The sequence below is a fragment of the Culicoides brevitarsis genome, chromosome 1 (genome assembly GCF_036172545.1).
Source record: "Culicoides brevitarsis isolate CSIRO-B50_1 chromosome 1, AGI_CSIRO_Cbre_v1, whole genome shotgun sequence".
Taxonomy (NCBI): Eukaryota; Metazoa; Arthropoda; class Insecta; order Diptera; family Ceratopogonidae; genus Culicoides; species Culicoides brevitarsis.
Genome location: NC_087085.1, coordinates 18728621 through 18745487, shown reverse-complemented (window position 1 = coordinate 18745487; position 16867 = coordinate 18728621). Strand labels below are relative to the sequence as shown.

The window sequence follows — 16867 nt, the reverse complement described above, 5'->3', positions numbered from 1 at the left end:
ATTTATTCTTACGATCTATCAATATAGTGTAATAATAATCAATTAATTTTATTATATTATATACTAATATAATTAAATAATATTTATCCGTCGTTGCGGTTCGTGTTTGTTGTTCCTTTTTTATCTCATTTGTTTGTTTTGTTTATTCATATAAATTTATTATATTACTTACATTTTAATAATAATTTTGTATATAATAATAATAATGATGTAATAAAATCAGTTTTAGGAGGAGAATTTTTCCAAATATTTTTTTTTTTTTTTGATATACAATTAAACACAATTAATAATAATCATTAATTATATCATATATCAAGTCATAAAACCATTTATATAGTTAATAATATATGTATGGGTGTTTGATAAAGAATACTATTTTTTTGTTATAATGTTGAATATATATTTTTTTCAATTTGTTCCATTTTTAATAATTAATTAATTAATTATATTAGGGGTATAATTAATTCATACATATATGTTTATATCATTGTTTCCTTCATTTGTAGGTAATATAAGTTAATCCTGATGTTTTTGATATTTTCGTCGCATTTGTTTTCTTGGACAACGTTTTGTATTTAAATATAAATAATAAAATTAAACAAAAAAAGTAAACAATTGGATCCTTCTTTTCATAAATTTTGTAAATAAATCTTGTATTCTATTTATTTTTTTCTATAGATATTATTTTTTAACGTTTTTCATAGTAATTGTATGTAAATAGTTTTATTTTATTGTTATTTATTAAAGTGTTATTTTTTGTGATAATTTTTTTTGTATTTAGTAATTCTTTATTAATATAAAAAGTTGTGTTTAATTTGTGTATTTATTAGATAGAGTTGTTTTTTTTTATAAATATACAGACTTGGACAAAGAAAAAATTTAAAAGGGCATGAAAATGCAAAAAGGGTGAAGAAATAAAAAAATGTGTAAATATAGTGAAATATATTTTTTTTTTGTGTTTATGTTTTTTTTTATTGAACGTCAACTATGGTGACAATATATATTATTAATAGGAATTTAACTACTTCAGTTCAAAATTTTTAGTAGTGGTACTATTTTATAATAGTTTCATGTAAATTTTCTTCTTTATTTTTTATCTTGATTTCTTCAATTCAATTTGAATTTTATACTTTTTTTTAAATATATTTATATATTGTTTGATTGTACAACATACAGAAGGAATTTTCTTCTGTATTGTGTCAAATATGTGGATTCGAAATATTATTGAGAAAAATGTTGCTTTTTAGTTAAAAAATTCCATTGGTTTTTTTTTTGTGTGTAACTAAAGCTATTTTTTATTATTATTATAAAAAAATGCATAAAAAATTTTGTTTTTAAAAATTTTACTGAAATATTTTTTTTCTTTCATTGTTGTTGTATAAAAAAGTCTGTCCGCTTTAGTTTTATTTTTTTTTTGACAACCACCTTAAATCTTGTTAATTTTATTGTATGTTAAAGGGTTTATTTACTTCCTTACCTAGATACTGATGTGAACTTATATTTTTTGTAACAAAAACTGAATTCGAGACGGAAATATATAAAAAATAGTGGAATTTGAAATATTTTCCTATATGATATATGATAAAAATAGAAAAAATCCTTAATTTTTAGTCTTACATTATCAATGGACTCATGGTTGTTCCGTTTGCGACTCTTTTTTTCATCGGGTTTAAGTTTAACCAACACTGATCTCTATTCCACTTCAATTATCATATGCTATTTTATCATATATATTTTTATGTTACTACAATACGAGTCTAATAAATCTTAAATATATATGAATATTAAAATATCTATCAAGGTAGTTTTTTTTTTTAGTTTTTCTGTGATGATGACTGAAAAATACAACTTTTTATACAATTTTCTGACAATTAATTTCGAACAAAAGTAAAAAATTATTGCATTAATTGTTTATTCGTTATATTTGCCGCATAAAAATGCGAAAGTTTTCCTTCTATTTCTTTCCATACATAAGACGCGACTATTTTTTTTGAAGATTTTTCTATAAATTTGTTTTTATTTTGTTGAAAAATGAAAGACTTAAATTAGTTTAATTTATTTAAATTGCATTTTATTTACTTTTTTTTTATTATTATATTAGTATAACATTAAACTACAATTTTAAAAGTTAGAGTTATAATAAAACAATGAATGAACAAAGACAAATTTTGGAATATCAATAAATTGAAATATAGACAACAAAGTTTTATTACACCGAATAAAATTGTCAGACATGGTTATGTGTCGTGTCTGTGTTAAGATGAAAAATTAAACAATTGTATTTTATACACTTTTTTACCTAAAATTTACTTTAATGACTCTTTTTTTCTACAAATTTTTATAAGAGACGTGTTATGTTATATATCTATTTATATATTTTTTATTATGTGTAAATAAGTCAATAATCATTTACATCCTACAAACATTTTATTTTTTTAAAAGTTTTTTTTGTTCTACTGTTCACTTTTTTTCTACATATCTTTATTCAACATTATTGATATTAATTAATTTTTAATATAATAATCATTACTATATATCATTAATAAAAATGAAAATTCAAGTTTTTCAACTAAAAAATTGTAAAATAATAGTAACTTTACATCATTTTGTATATAATATTCTTTTTATCATTATTTTTTTTATTTTTATTTTTATTATATTTCTTATGTCTAAAAATGTTTAATATAAAAAATAAAATAGTGATTCCTATTCCTATTTTACAGAATGATTTTTCTTCATTTATATTTTATTATATCTATTTTTTTATTTTTAACCTATCTTAAATTTTATTATGTCTATTAAATTATAAATATTCATTAAAAGTATTTGTGTGGACTTCATCTTTTTTTTTTCTTTATCAATTTTATCTGAATTTACGATCATAATATATGTACAAAGATAATATTATTATCATACATATATTTATATATAATAATGTTACTTTATATAATTTATTATTTTTAAGAAGTACTTAGTAGTTTCGATGCATTAATTGTTGTCAACAATAGTTAAATGCACATATTTTCATTTGTTGTGTTTATTTTTTTTTTTTGAGTTAAAGTGAGTGAAATATGACAAACATTTTGTATTAAGATTTACAAATGTTTTATTTTATTTTTTTTTTTTAGTTTGCTGAGAATGTTTTTTTTATTTAAAAATTTTTCAAAAGTAATTATGTTGTATATTTTATTTATATATTCAATATTCGAAACCGAAATATGAATGAGGTTATATTGATGCGCGTAATTTGTTTCAGACACTTGAATGTTCATTTTATACAAAATTTTTGTCATATTTTTCGTTTTCGATAAAATTTCGTGAAATTGTGATTTTTGTTTTCTATACTTTTACTATCCTATACCGACCTTTAAGATTAATATTGATTTTAATGATGATAATTTTTAATGATAATTTTTCATGTCAAATAATTTTTGATATGGTTTAATATTTGTAATTGTATATAAAAAGGTATTGAAAGTTGAAATTATTACTAAATATTTAATTTTTTTTTTCATTACAATCTATCACTCTCTTCGTTTAGTGGAAAAAATAAAATCACAATTTCACGATTGAAATTTATCGAATTTTTTTTTATGAAAAACAATTCGTAGATGGTGTTGAACTTAAACACATTTAAAATATTTATGTATAATTTATGTGAAAAAATGGAAGTTGGATGGTACATCCCATATTTTCTTGTCCGCAAATGTATGAAATCCTTAAAGTCATTAAAAAAGAGAGAAATTTTGGAAGATGTATCACGTATATTTGCCGAAAAAAAATTTGTTGTGATTACGATATATAAATTTATACACGACCTTTCTTGTTTAACTTCTTTGCGTTGTTAGTTAGTATTTAATTAAATTTAATATATATGCATTTTAGAATATTGTTTTAATGTTTATCTTCTATATGTTATTATTATTATAATAATATTACTTTGATTATATATAATAATAACTTCCTTCGTCGTGATCGGTTTTTTTTCGAGACATGTGCTTCCTGGTTCTTTCAGTGATAAAATTTTCCAAAAAAATAATTTAAAAAACTTAAAATAATTTTGTAATATTAAAATAATATTTTTTTTTGCTTTGGTTCAAAAAACGAGTAATTAATGCCAAAATATAATTTTGTTTCAATACTAATGATAATAATACGTTTCGAGTAAAATTTTGTACACATATATAAAAAAATAAGAGTACGACCAAAAATAATTTGGAAAATAGTTTTCGCTTTTTGAAAGACCTTTGATAATAAATGTTAACACAATTTGATATATATTATTAGGTTCGTCCGCATTTTCGTGATTCGAAGTTATCATAAAGTGTGTAGGATGTAAGTCGATCGACAAAGTCCAAGGTGTGATGATAAATGATAATAATCTCTGTCATGCTTGTAAGATTCTTTAAATATGTATATGGTTGTTTGTTTGTAACTCTTGTTGTTTAATATTATATACTTTTTTTTATTATATCACAGTTGCAATATATATATTTTGCACATTCTTTGATCTGCTCAGAGTTTAATAAAAAAAAAATTTAAATAAAAAATGAATCTATGTTTTTGTTTGCAGATCACTGAATGCTGTTGTTACGGACTTTCGTGTAATAATATTGTAATGTGAATTACTTTGTGTTGTAGGAACGATGATAATATTAAATTTGTTTTTTTTTATATATATTTTTATATATTTATTTCATAAATTTAAATATATAGTACCATATGAACTCTTGCCAAAAATGTGCAAAAATGTTATTTATGATGAACAAATGAAAAAAGATAAAAATATTAAAACTTAATAATAATTAATAAAATTAGCCAGGAACAATATAATATAACAAACAAAAAAATTAACGAAAAATATATGTATCAACGTTTGAAAAAAAATTAAATAATTTTTTAAATATCACATGAACGTTGTATCACAGACATGATGTTTGTAATTTTTTGTTATCTTTTTTTTATTAATTATTATGAAAACAAATTAGGCAAGATTTTATTGAAAAATATTAAAAAACAAACATATCTGTGACCAACCTCACGAAATATCGAAAATAATTTAGGTTAAAAAATTAATTTTGTGATATTTTTCATAGTTATATATTTTTGTAAAGGTTAATTAAGGTATACATTAAATATTAATTTATAATCTGATTTGCATATTGCATTTATAACTGTATATGTGTGTGTGTTGTGTGTGATGTATATATGTTAATATATCGTAATATATATAATAATTAATCTTAATAATCAAGTAAAATTTATAATTTTTATTACAACGATTTTGTTGATAAAGATTGGGTTTTTTTTGATAAAGGTTATTATTATATAGAAAGAAGTAATTTTTGTTTATTTGTCGTCGCAGTACAGAAAATATTGTTTATAATTTTATTTATTTATTTTTTTTTGTATTAATAGTATTATATTAATGATCATTTATTTTGTGTATATAAAAAATTTTGATATCATCATCTTCACGATTATTATTATTATTATTTATTGTTGTGTTTTTCTTCATATTATCATTAAAATGTGTAAATATAATAAAATATTGATTTATTCATGTGTTTTGTAATAAATTTTATGTTATATAAAAAAATAATCAATTATTTCAGGGAACAACAAAATATATATAATATAAAAAAAGATATTTTTTTCTTAACTTATCTTGTATCAATTATATTATAATAATATGTGATATAATAATTAATTAATTAATAATATAATAATTAAAATAAAAACATGTATAAATATCTATTCGAAATGTATCAAAAATAATATATAGACGGTTTACTTGCTTGCAATCTTAATTTTTTGAATTTGTGTAGTTCTGTTTTTTTTTGTTCTGTCGGATGAGTATTGCAACCGGGCCTTACAACAATTTAGTTGTTAATTTTTTAATTATTCTTGTTGCAAAATTTGATGGTTATGTGGTTGTTGTTGTTGTTTGGGGTTTTGTTGCGCCATTAGTGGTGCTGGAGGCAATTCAATAGGTATATGGTAATATTTACATTGTTGCCGAAAACAATTGCCTAAAGCATGGTCACGACAAACAGCCACACGTTGATCAATTATTTCTACTTTATCGTCTGTAAAAGAAAATATTTTCATTTAATTATTAATTTTTATTAAAATAAAAAAAATATTAAAAAAATATGTATTAAATATTATTATTATTATTAAATATGTAAAAAATATTTAATTTTAAATATTATATTTTTAAAATATTTTTTTATATATTTTTTTTTGATATAAATATTAAATTAATTTTTAAAAATTATTAAAATATTTTTTTTAAATATTTATATTTTTTTTTTTGATACTTACTCTCAGTTATATGAACAAATCTACATGTCGGTCTGGAACACATATGTCTATTAAAATCTTGGCACACCGGGAGGGTGTCCAGTAACTGTAGGGAATAAATAAAAATATCAAAATTAGTCATGTGGGATCGAAAAGTTTTTGTATATGTATATTAAGAAAACTTTGTGTAAGTTAAATATTTTTATATATATAATATATAATTAAAAAAAACTATTAATTAATTATAAATGGGTTTTAGAGACATTAACAGATTTTGTAGTAGTAGATTTTCCATTAATTCGATTTGATTATTATTTTTCATTATTATTGATTTTTCAATAGTTTTTCTTTTGTTTTGATTAATAATATTATTATTATCTTAGTGACACTCACACTAAAATTCATAATATTCATTTTTGTTTGTCTTTTTTAATCAATTTAATTTTTTTTTTATAATAATAAGGAACACGTGATTCTAGTCTATATTATTCTATTCTATATTTGATTGAATCGAGTTGAGTTGATAAGAAAAAAAAAATAAAAGAAAATTATATAGGTGAAGCGTTAAAGCGTTTTAGGCAAAGCAAATTTCACGCTAGTAATTGTCAATACGTCAAAAAGCCATTTTTTGGTTGCAATTCATATAAACTCTTCACTTTTATAAAGGCGTATGAAACGTTCAGAAGCGATATATATAAATAATTTTTTTTATTCTAAATAATTTCAATGGTTTTCTCGTTATATTTATTTTTTTTTTTTGAACATTAAGAGAAGCAATATGAAACTTGAAATGAGGAAACCACAACAAAAAGCAATTAAGATAAGTGTTTTGAAACTTTGTCTCTTTAATACATCTAAATTGACTTGTTTTTATTTAAAATATATATGTTTCACATAAAAATTCTATATTATATATAAAATGAGATAAAAGAGAAAATTTGTGTTTATGTGACGAAAAATTTAAGCTATTCATGCAATTTAATGTGTTTTGTGTGTTTCCATGTGAGAATTGACTTGGGATGTTTTTTTTTTTATATATATCTTGTCTAGTAAGCCAGCTTTTGTATTATATTTGTCTATTTTTCTAGATAATAAATTAATTTGAAAATAAATAAAAAAAATGTATAAACTTTATTTATATCGCCACATTGATAAATACAGACGTACATAAGCCTTTATTGATTTGTTTTGTATTAGAAAAAAAAATGTGTAAAAAATTTACATGAAAATTTTTTTATTAAAAAATAAAGTCAACCCAATTGTAATAATAAAAAGCGGGATTTAAAAAGCATTTGAGTGCAAACAAAAAAAAATAAATTTAGGAGGCAAATTAGAAAAGCATTTTAATTCTATTCTACAAGAAAAAACAAACAAAAAAATTGCGGGTAATAATAAATTAATAATATATGTTATAAAAAAAAAAATAAAATTATTCAAAGTTATAAAAAAGCATTTCTAAGGTTATTTTCTACTCACACCTTTTTGGATCTTGTTAGCGGTAAAAGTTCAGTTTTATAATATATAAAAAATACAATCAGCTCAATTTTTAATTTACATCACATTAGAGGCACCATTGAAGGTTATATTTTGCACTAGATAAAAAACAATTATATTATTGTTGGTTTGTTGTTTTTTTTTTGTACGTTTTATATTAATTATAATAAAAGCAATAAAATATTCAAGAGTCTATATTTTTAGCACGAGCACAAAATCCTACAATATTTATTAGTTAGTTATACACAAAATCGAGATTTTCATTTATATTTATTGATAGCTGAAAAATATACAAGTATAAAAGTGGAAAAAAATATGATTATAATAATATGTTAGTTTTATAAGAGCATTAAAAATAATATATTAAAAAATTCTTTGTAATCATTCATATACATTAATACTATAGATTATGTATATAAATGTTTACAATACAAAAAATAATATTAATTATTGATTTTTAGCCCAAAATAAAATTTAATTTAAATAAATTAACATTAAATGATTAATAATAATAAAATTTAAAACAAATATTAATAAATATATAAAAAAGCATTGTACCTGTCCATTGGCATCAGTGTAAATAACATAAGGAGCATTACATGGTATAACAGATGCTGTTTTTTTTTATTTTTTTTTTAATAATATATGTATAATAATAATAAATTTGCAGTTCATATATTTTATTTTGACGTTGTGTGTGCAATAATAATAATTTTGAATAGTCGCGCAATACAACAGGCAGCAGCAAGTTTTTTACCATAAGTGCGTTTGTGTATTTTTTTTTGTAAGATTTTTTTTTTCATATACCAGCAACAGTAGTTTAGCAACAACAGTAGCAGCAGCAAAGTTGTCAGCAAGTATTTTGATAGAATAAAATTTATAAAGTAATAGGCGTCCCCGCATCCAGGTGATTTTTGAACATTTCATTTTTTTTTTGTTTATTTTAAAGTTTAAAGAACCACCATAATTGACATGCATTGGAGTTTTTTAATATTTTTTTTAACATATACACAGTACAATATGTTGTTTTCGATTTTTTTTTTATTTACACATAAATTTTATCGTGTTTGTGTTTGAAATGTGTGCAATTTTGTCATATACGGTCACATACGGTATAGACAGTGATGTGTGTTTAATTTTCATAGCGATACAGAAAGAGAGAAAAAAAAAGTTAATCATTATTATTTTCCCATTCCAATATTTATATATGTTGCAAATATAATTTTGTTTCGTGAAAAATTTTGAAAGTATGTTAATATGAGGCATGAATTGTTAAAAAATGATTATCAAAAATAGATAAAAATATGAATGATGTTATAAAATTGCACACATGTTTTTTTTTCGGTGTATATTTTTGTTATTAAATGTTTGTTTGTGAAAATAATAATAAAAAAAATTATTTGTTAGGATTTTGGTACACAATATGTGAGTAAATGTTGTCCCCAGTTATTTGTCGAAAATAGCGTAAGCATGAAAAAAAATATTAAATAAAAATTGTTTAAAATTCAGAGAAAATCTCAGCATGCTGAAAATAATATAAATATTAGTTCATGTTATAAAACAATAATAATTCTGTTTTTTTTTTGTTTAAAATTTTAACATACAAAATTATTATTATTTTTTTTTTTGGGTTACAAGTTTTTTTTTATTTCAAAAGCACAGAAGAGGGTAAAGCCTGAAAAGAGACTATTCTACGGTTTATTATTAATAAATAAAAAATTACACTACAAAACTCACTTTCAACATTTTTTTACCATTTATATCAAATCCAATACTTTCGTTACAAAATACATTTTTTTTACTAAAAACATGATATTTCTTGGCTTGACTAAAAATTTGCAGCACAGCATACATTTATAGATCCAGTTGCAGGTGTTTTTTATATATATATATTTTTTTTTTATCTAAAGCTGACAACAGATTTTCGTTTGTTCATCAAAATAATAATTATACCCAAAAAAAATTTTTTTATAGAAAAATAATATTTGTCACAAAAAATAAAAGGAAATATCACTCTTTCATTCACAAAAAAGCCAAAATAATAATGAAATACAGGAAAATATGAATTTTTTTAAAAATTGGAAATAAAATGTATTTTGAACGATTTTTTGCTATTGTTTTAATAATGTTTGTGTATGTTGTTGTTGTTGTAAAAGTTATTATAAAATTATGGTACAGGTGTGTTAATATTATTATGTTTATGGCAAAGTATGTGTTTGTGTTTTGTTTGTGGGTGTCATCTGTAAATAGGATAACATTATTAGTGAAAGTATAGAAAGAAAGAAAGAAAGTTAAAAAAAAGCAAAAAATAATAAATAATAAAAAAATGCATTTCATACATACATTCATCAAAAAATAAAAAGGAAAAACACCATGATGTTAGCTATCTTTTTTTTGTACAATTCCTGTCACCATCCAAAAATTACCTACGCTTTATGGCATTCGTTTTGTCCTTTGTCGCGTCAAATAGAAGCCATGTTCTTAATATATATATTAGAGATAGCAGTGCATCTTACCTCCTATTTATTTATATATATAATATAATAATAATGCAACAATTAATAAAATAAATAAAAAACTGCTCAAAACCAAAATATATAAAATAAAAATAAATTTTAAAAAATAATGCAATAAAAGCTATGAATAAATTTATAACTAAAAAATGCAACTTAAATACTTTAGCTTCGTTGTAGATAATAATATATAATTATTTATATACAAAAGAAAACAAAATAGTAAACTTCCACCAATCCGCAAGAATATTTTTTTTGCTGTGAAAACACAATACACTAATAATAAATATATAATAATAATTTATATAAGATGAACAATTATTATGTAAAAGAGCCGTCAAGTGTGTAAATAAATGTTGGCAACAGTAAAATTTTATTATTAATAATATATATGATATATAAAGGAAAACCACTGAAGAAACATTTTTGTAAAAACTAAACTTTCTAAAGTTTTTTTGAGGACTAAAATTGAACTAAAAAATACAGGAACACGTTTTGTATCTAATAATAGCGAAAAAACTTAACAAACGAGGCAATCCAATTTTAATATATTTTTTCAAATAAAAATGAAATAAATAATGAAGCAGCTGGCAATGTTGGCAAAAATGTTCTCCTGACACACTCAATATTTATGTTTAATATCAAAAAAAAGTTTTAATTATTTTTTGAAATAATTTATTATTGTATTATATATAATATATAATAATATCAATATAATATTCACTCTATAATGTTGTAGTTTTTTTTTATTTTAAATGTTTGTATATTCATTATTATTATTATAATGGTAATCAATTAATAATTTCATCGATAAATAGTACAATATTTTTAATTGATAATAGTAGTACATATTTTTGTTGTTTTTAAGTAACTCTCAATTCTCTTTTATTTATTTATCATTATTTTACCAATAAATGGTAATTTTCTATATAAGTATATTTAATTATATTAATAGTATATGAAACATGATTTGCTGACGTGTATCAGCTGACAAATTATAACGAAAATTTATAGAGTGAAAAAATAAATAAAGAGATTCGAGTGAATAAGTGACCGAAAAATGTGGTCCAGTTGCTACCATCTATAAATTTTTGTATAGTTTGGCAGCTGATTGTCGCAAGTTTCCGCACTATACGTGTTACATCGAGTTCAAGTGTATTGTGTTATCATTATTGTATTAGTGTACGTATATTTCCATAAAAAGTAACTTTTTTTTTTGTTAAACTACGAATACTGTTAATTACTTTTTTTTTGCTACTAACTACACACATTTATAAATATTTTTTAGGACATCTATTATTGTATTTGCATTTCATTTTTTTTATTAAATATATTATATATAATATATTATATATTTTATATTATATATAAATTATTATATATATATATATAATATATTATATATTTTAAGATTTTTTATTTTAATAATTTATATTAAAAATATCATCAAACTGCTCATAAAAATGAAACGTGTGAAATTTAAAACGTTCGATAAAAATTTGACTATTTTTGTTGATTTTTCTGAGTTTTTTTTTATTAAAAATGTAAATGTGTCGGAAAATGTGAGTTTTTAATAAAAAATGCACCTCCAATGTAGTTAAAAAAATATTCTTTTTTTTCGTAGGCACTTTGTTCACGCACATGATGATGGAGGGCAGACTGATGTTGTCAGTTTTTTCGTTATTTTTGTTTTTTTTTTAAATCTTAAATAGTGCCATAAGAGTTCGTGGTCGGATTTGTAACTTCATAAATTTACGCGAGATCTTGTATTGATTGGAGATGTAAAAGCGAGGATTTTTGAGTGGATGGCGTTCGTGTGTGGATTTTTTGTTCAAATGTCTCAAGTAATAAAAAAATAATGTATTTTTTTTCAATGAACTTTATATTATGCAAACAAACAACCCACACACAACAAACTTCACACACTCAAAATCCAATCAAAAGATTAGCAACACGTCAATTTCCCGGGCGCCAACATAAAATGCATGACGTAAATAATAAATGTGCAAGAAAAAGCCTCTTGTATAAATAAAAAAAAAACAACATAACAACAACAAGGCTTTGGCATGAAAAATCACATTACTCATTAAATATTAATGCGCGTGGAACGAAAGAAAAACAAAAAAACGCGAAAGAAAACGCGTTAAACCGTGATTAAATTTAAACGTAAACATGAGGAGGCACCTCCTTCGATTCTTGCGCCTCATATAAATTTAATAACGTAATAAAATATACAAAAATAACAGAAAAAAAAATAAAAAAAGGTACATATTATTAAAAGCAGTTTTGATTCATTTAATATTCATTCATTTGTTATTAGAAAATTTTGTGTTGTTTTATTCAGATTTGCGCGAAAACATTGATAAATATTTGATGAGAGTTACTTTCAAAGCGATAAAGTGAGAAAATAATAAAAAAAATGTGTGTAGGAAATGAAATGCTAAAATTAATAAATTGGTGTAAAAAATATTTAATTAGTGTGAAAAGGCAGGATTAAAGGATCAAACCATAACAAGCATTAAAATCATGAAAAATTCAACTTAAGACTAAATAAAAGCAAAAATATTACCATACGTGTACCAATACTTGACTTCTTTCTACCAAAAAAAGCAAAGTAAATGTATAATACAGGAAAAGGATGATACGAGGAAGCATTTAGGAGCCAAAAGTTAACAAAAAAATATAATTAAAAAAAAACATACAGTGTCCAGAATACTCAAATAAATAAATAAAAAGCCATTTGTTTTTTTTTTTCGTTTCTACAATAATACAAGATCTACATTACTTTATTATTATTAATATTATAATATTTCAACTTTTAATATTAATTAATCAATCATTAAATATTATATTATATATACTATAGATTACTTTATTTTTTCATTATTATTATTATTTTGTGTGATAAATAATAAACATTATCTTCTTTTCTGCTTTTCGTATATTAATAAAATATTTAATCTTTTGTTTGTTTAATATAGTTGTGAAAATAAAAACATTTACAAATGATGAGAAGATATAGGCATACAATACATTTTTTTAGCAGCAAACTAAATAATAATAATATATAACTTCTTTTATTTTAATTTAAAAATTAAACAAAAAAAAATTTAATAAATTAAGTACACAACCCCTGCAACAAAATTATAACCCTTTTTCATATAGAATAAAACTAGTTAATAATGCGTGTGCCATACATATATAATATATATTATATTAATTGTAATTAAGTGTATGTTTGTTCTGATATGCCTACTCAAAATTTGTTGAGAGCACACCACTTGCTAATGATAATTATTTTAACTCGATTAACAAATGTATATTTATTATTATAGTTTATATAGGTATATATTGTACGCAATAGACATGTATAAGTAATAAAAATTAAAATAAGGCAAGAAATTCTTCAAATATTTTTTTTTTGCTAGCGATACTGCGCTTTTTTAAGTTTTAGCATAATGAATGTTAAAATGGAAAATGATTTTTTTTTTCTATTTTTTTTTTTGTTTATTTATATTTTTTTTAATTCTACTCGCTACTACTTTATTTGTTTTTTTTTAACTTTAATTGTTTTACTTTTATTTTTTGTTTTCTGCGCGTGATGTTTATTAATAATAATAAGAAAAAATTTTATTTAAACATCACTCGAGATTTTTTATTTAAATATTTTTTTTATAATAAAAAGTAACTTTTTTTGTATCCACAACATTAATTAAAATACAAGGAACACTCATTTCTACTATACATTAATAATAATAAAAAAAATTGAGGTTGATTCTTATAAATCTTAAGGACTCTTATTTTCTAAGCATTTTCAAACAACTATATATTTATATAATTTTTTATGTATCATAATAATGTCGCTTAATTGTAGAGAGTTTATATAGCATTAAGTTTATAATAATAATAATAGTATATAAGGTATTACAGAATAAGTTGTATAAATATGTTTTGAATAAAATATACGTTTATATAGCGATGCGCGCATACACATGGCATGACAAAAATATTTTTCAAAAAAAAAAATTACCATGAAGGCAAAAAAATAATAACAAAATGTGTTTTTTGTAACGTTTTTCTTTAAACAACATCAACTTTTTATATAAAAGACTCAAAAAACAATAAATTTGCACTAAATTAGCATTTTTTGTAATTATTGCATCAAAAATTCTAATAAAAAATATGATACACAAAAATAACATCAATGTTGAAAACTATTCGTAATATATTTCAACAAAGTTAATGTTAACAATAATAATGATAATTTTAAAAAATTGTAAAATAATTGACGATCATAGAAATAATAATAATAACAATAACCACATATTATTAGTTAGTTAGTGACTAATTTTTTTTTGTAGTGAACTTTTTTCTTTTTTTAAATATTTTAGTTACGTATATATGATAGAAATATGTATTACCGCTAATATTTAGTATTTTTTACATATATATTTTTTTAACTGTATCACATAATTCATTGTGTGTAATTGTTTATATATATTATCTAAAATTAAGTCAATATATTAGTCAATATTTAGTTTGTATATTTTAATAATCCTAAATTTAATTGTGATGACTAATATTTCAAAAGAAAAATATTTATTTATGTACGGTAACATTGCGTTTCCTAACTCAAGGAGGTTTCATTTTGAATACTATCAAAAAAATTATAAGTACAAAATTAAAATTATTAAATGCAATATGACTAAAAGTTTAGGATGTGTCACGACAAAAAATAGAGAGAGAGATAAAGACGAGGGACTAGAAACGATTAATTTTTAATATATTTTTTTTTTTCGAAATGAGTAAAAATTGCACGAGACGAGGGGACGACGACTAGGGAAAAGTTTGGGATCATCCTAATTTTTTTTTGTTAATATACAACCTAATATGCTATCCTAATATCCTAGTGGATGAAAAAAATTTAGAATATTTACAGTTTTAATCCTAGTATTAATCACGTCACTTCAACATTTTTTTTCATTAGTTTATTATCGATTATTTTAGGCACTATTCTTACTAAAAAAAACACTCAAAAATGCGGTAAAAGATTTTCTTCGTTTCAATGCGGTAAAAGTTGTCAAGTTTAGGTAGTAGTGCTTCCAACTTATGACGTTTTCATTTTCTTGTAAGGGTTCAAGACGACAGCAGTTGTGCCGGGCGCCGCATTTTGTGGCATCGTACCTTGCGGCACGCCCTGCTGCTGGGCACTTGTCGCCATCGTATTTGTCATTCCGGGATACGCTTGAGCTTGCATCTGCTGAAATCCCGGAATGCAATTGAACATAAACTGCTGATTCGCGGCGGCAGCAGCTTGTGATTGTTGCACCGCCTGTAATGCCTGCAACGTGGAGTACGGATACCCAGCTTGCGACATTGACAGCGCGGCGGCGGCGGCGGGATTGTAAGTTGCGGGATTCGCCGCTTGGGGTCGCATGAATTGAGCAAAGGGATTGGCGGAAGTTAGATATGTGGCCTGGGGTTGGGGAGCACGTGTCAATGCCGAGAGTTGCGTTTGACCGCGCAACAGCTGCGACGCGACACTAGCTTGGGACGTGGACATGGGAAGACGATTTGCGGAAACGGGAGCTGCAAGGGCGGGACGCGGCGACGTTAGCTGGGGTGCAGCAGCGTAAGCGGGTTGCGGCAAAAGCGCTGGCTTGTTAAAGGGGACTTGGCTGTAGGAAAGCGCTGACAATGGCTTGCCAGTCAAAGCGTTTGATACAGCGGCGAGCTTCAAAGCGTTTTGGTAGTTTTTCTGGGCAACCTCCTTGGCAATCGCCGCCGGATTCGCATAGAGGGGATTCATGAATTGGCTCTGGGCTTGGGGAAAGCTGTAAGCGAGGGAGGGGTGTTGCATGGGTAGGCCGGTGGAGTGCGAGGAAACACTATTACCTAAACTAACGTTACTCGTTGTGGGCGTTGCAGTGACGGAGGCAGAGTCTTTTGACTTTTTGGTGTGATCGAGTTCGTCGTCGCCACTGCTGTTTGTCGTGTAATGATTATTATGAATTTGCGCGGCAATTGAATTAAGTGATGGCACACTATTGCTTGCAGTGGTGCTAGTAGTACTTTGTTCCTTATTCACAGTGGTGTTATTGTTATTATTATTCGTTTCAGCGACAATGCCATTGCTTGCAGCAGTTGTCGTAGCGACACTATCATTATTATTAACATTACTTTGGTTTACAAAAATATGATTATTATTTGTTGTTGTTGTTGTCGAGACATTATTATTATTATTATTTATAGCATTTGGGTTTGCTGTGGTGGCGGATGTAATAGTAGTATGTGGTTGTGGAATTAAAGTAGTAGCGGTATGTGTTGCAGAAGTAGTAGAATTATTGACAGAAGTAGAGGAGGAGAAGGAAGAAGTAGAAGAACTTGAAGTTGGGTACTCACATGAAACAGGGACAAATGGCTGTTGTAATTGCATCAATTGTTGGTACGTTGTTCCGGGTTGATAAACGGGAATCCCTGACTTATCAGCGGCAGGTCTCTTGAATGGCACCATACCATGAAATGCCTAAACACATTAAAAATACAAAAATTTT

At 23.7% G+C, this 16867-nt stretch overlaps 1 protein-coding gene across 9 annotated transcripts in view; it reads right to left on the bottom strand.

The window, feature by feature from the left end:
- Positions 1-15061: 15061 nt before the first annotated feature.
- LOC134827305 (mucin-5AC) overlaps positions 15062-16867 on the bottom strand; it is a 213444-nt gene continuing 211638 nt past the window's right edge. For all 9 annotated transcript variants that reach the window (XM_063839896.1, XM_063839897.1, XM_063839895.1 and 6 more), the window contains one exon: positions 15062-16839. In XM_063839896.1, the coding sequence (XP_063695966.1) occupies positions 15421-16839 (1419 nt within the window). In that variant the 3' untranslated portion in view covers positions 15062-15420. The remainder of the gene's footprint in view (positions 16840-16867) is intronic.